The sequence below is a fragment of the Pterocles gutturalis genome, unplaced genomic scaffold, assembly GCF_000699245.1.
Source record: "Pterocles gutturalis isolate BGI_N339 unplaced genomic scaffold, ASM69924v1 scaffold8163, whole genome shotgun sequence".
NCBI lineage: Eukaryota > Metazoa > Chordata > Aves > Pterocliformes > Pteroclidae > Pterocles > Pterocles gutturalis.
Window position 1 is genome coordinate 1 of NW_010125583.1, and position 3,127 is coordinate 3,127.

The 3,127-nt window shown below is 46.8% G+C and overlaps 1 protein-coding gene across 2 annotated transcripts in view; it reads left to right on the plus strand.

Annotated features, from left to right (window-relative positions):
• Positions 1–1,347: 1,347 nt before the first annotated feature.
• Positions 1,348–3,127, plus strand: part of PAX6 (paired box 6) — a 5,086-nt gene continuing 3,306 nt past the window's right edge. The window contains exons 1-4 of one of the 2 annotated variants that reach the window (XM_010078620.1): positions 1,348–1,506; positions 2,342–2,424; positions 2,709–2,859; positions 2,982–3,097. In XM_010078620.1, the coding sequence (XP_010076922.1) occupies positions 1,428–1,506; positions 2,342–2,424; positions 2,709–2,859; positions 2,982–3,097 (429 nt within the window). In that variant the 5' untranslated portion in view covers positions 1,348–1,427. The remainder of the gene's footprint in view (positions 1,507–2,341; positions 2,425–2,708; positions 2,860–2,981; positions 3,098–3,127) is intronic. The other variant, XM_010078621.1, reaches the window with a different exon arrangement.

Genomic DNA, 3,127 nt, shown 5'->3' on the forward strand with positions numbered 1-3,127 from the left:
TAAAACATTTCAAAGTGGTTGAAAGGGTCCCACCAGATCCTGTCACAATTCCCCCCGGAGCTTTGAAGGCCGGGGCCATTGTTCGCCGATTATAAATGATATTACTTTAAAGTTGATTTCCCACAATATTTAAAGGATGTCGCGGGAGTGTCGCTATTTATTTTTGGTGTAACTTTTCAGGGGAATTAGCATAAGTAGCCCTTGCGTCCCTCATCCCATCTCCCCGCTTTAGATGCGACATCAAAACGCCTCGAAAAATATGCTTTGAAAGGAGAGGGAGTGCTCATCTAGGGCCAAGGATTCTGCCTCGACAGAACCGTCCGTTTCTCTCCCCCCCGGCGGCCGGGGGTGCCCGCAGAGCCCCCCAGAGCCGCCCGGCCCCGGGCCGCATCTCTGCCACCGCCCGACAGGAGAGGACAATGAAACTTTCCCCTGTTTAATGACAGAAATTACATTAAAAGTGGTGGAAATGCCCTAATTAAAAATGTACCGCTTAAATGATATGCCAACCGTTCAGCTGCAGAAGAGCGTATTTAGCTAGTTAGTGAACTCGCTACTATTTCTTTTAAAATTACATGTTAAAATTTTAAAAGAAATCTTACTTTTCTCTGGTGCAACACATTACAAAGAATGGACAGTCCTTTTATCTAAATATAAAATTCCATTTTCAGCAATTATAGCCTGTTCTTGGTGATGATATAATTACAGCTGTGCTCAGTAATAGGTGTCAAGGCAATGCACACTCATACAATAGTTGAATAAAACTGCAGAACAATGCAGGCACTTCTAAATTCACAACCTTTAAAATGAAATTGACTGTGCAGAATTCAAATAAAAACTGGATAAATATTTTTTAAAAAAGATTACAAGCTTGGTTTGGTTTCTTAATAGCATTTTCTGCAAACCTATCAACATCTAATTGATTAGATAGGAATTACTGATTATAGATAATCTGAAATAGTGAACATCACTATTTTAAATATAGCAATAGGTAAATAAATGCAGCAGACAGAGGAGACTGCCATGGCACTTAAGCAGTGATTCATGGAGAGAATCACTTTCAGGGGAAAGTATTTTTATGCAGGATTTATTCCAGAGGAAAAACAAAATGAAATTAAGACCAGGCGATCGTCATTCCCCATCTCCGATGTTTACGATAACGCTGGAAATGGAAATGTTTCCGTGTTACCCGTGTGATTAGTGCAATGCTGCTTTGATACTCGAGATGTTCTTAAGGGAGGGTGTCAGCAAACATGGCCGAACTTGTTTCCAATCACGTTATTTCTCTGTCAGGGATCTCAAAAAAAAGGGTACCTGCATTTCACTTTTCAACTCTTGGTTCCGCAGATGGCTGTCCGCAACAAGAGGGAGGAGGGGAAAACACTAACTCCATCAGCTCTAATGGAGAAGATTCAGACGAGGCCCAAATGAGACTCCAGCTGAAAAGGAAGCTGCAGAGAAATAGAACATCCTTTACCCAAGAGCAAATCGAAGCCCTTGAGAAAGGTGAGTGACGTTTTCCTATGGCTGAAGCAGGAGAGAAAAGCAAAATGTGCCCTGGCTATATTAAGAGCTGAATGGAAACATGGCATTCACATGCCTTATATATATGCATATATTTAAAGTCTGTACCTCTCTCCATGCTTTTTTGTTCATTGAGCTCCAAATAGTCATCAATGGCTGCGGCATCCACCGAAAAGCTGTTAAAAGGTTTTCGAAGGGAACATACGCAGGGCACAGATCACACGGAAACATTGGTGTTACACCCCAGGCTCCTCTCACGGGGATAAATCTCCTCCAGCCGCCTGTGCTGTGACCCTGGCCGTGCTGTGTTGCCGTACACTGGGAAGGCAGGGGCAGGGCGGCTGGGGCTGGCAGCAGCCTCCTGCATCTGCCCCCACGCTCGCTGCCTGTCCCCAGCGCTGCCGCTGCCCGGGGCTGGGAGCAGGTGCCCTTTTCCCTGACCGGTCTGGGCGCACCTCGCCTCTAACCCGCTGCAGATCTTTGTTCTTATTTTCTGCTGTTATTTAGCGATGTGCCATTTCACTTCTTGGTGACAGGGTCAGGGCTGCCTTGGGGACCCCCTCAGCGGAGGCAGAAGCCTTGGCTGCTTCTTGAAAGATGCAGCATCGCACCCAAGCCCCCCCATCCCCTCAGCAACATTCTCCGGCAGGCAAGGCAAACCCCTTCCTAACGCACACACAGGGAGGGAGCTCAGCTTTGCCTTTACGGCAATGTTTCTTAAGAGCATTTAGAGCATAGGCAGCGCAGGAATAACTCTGACTTTACAGTCAGCCACATTAACTCTTTGCAACTAACACAACAATCTTTCCTTTCGCAGAATTTGAGAGGACCCACTATCCCGATGTGTTTGCAAGAGAGAGACTAGCTGCTAAAATAGACCTGCCTGAAGCAAGGATACAGGTATCCAGTTGCTGGGCAATTATGACTATTATTATTTTTACTACTACTATTCTAGTTTTGTTATTCCTGGCTTCTCAAAGCACAGGGCAGCCCCTATTTATGATGGGATATTTGTCCATCTCCTCCTTCAGGAAAATAACAGCAGCTGGGGTTTGCTTTCACGTACTACTTTGCTACGCCGCAAGGCAGCGTTCCACTAGCGCAGCCTTGAGCTCCACGGGTAGGGGGGCCACACCTCTGGTCCTTGTAAGGTCACTCACATCTCTCAAACGCTGTATTTCCAGGTGTGGTTTTCTAACAGAAGGGCCAAGTGGAGAAGGGAAGAGAAGCTGAGGAACCAGCGGAGACAAGCCAGCAACACTCCCAGCCACATTCCCATCAGTAGTAGTTTCAGCACAAGTGTTTACCAGCCGATCCCTCAACCGACCACCCCCGGTAATGCCACCAACCCGCTCACGCTCACCCATCCTCTTGGGAAAATGAGACTCTGAGACTGTATCGCCAATTGCAATTGTGGTTAAACTAATGCGTTCGTCTATCTGTCTATTCTATTATAGTTTCCTCTTTCACATCAGGTTCCATGTTGGGCAGAACGGACACAGCGCTCACAAACACGTACAGCGCGCTGCCGCCCATGCCTAGCTTCACCATGGCCAACAACCTGCCTATGCAAGTAAGTCCGGTGCCACTGCCATAGCACGAC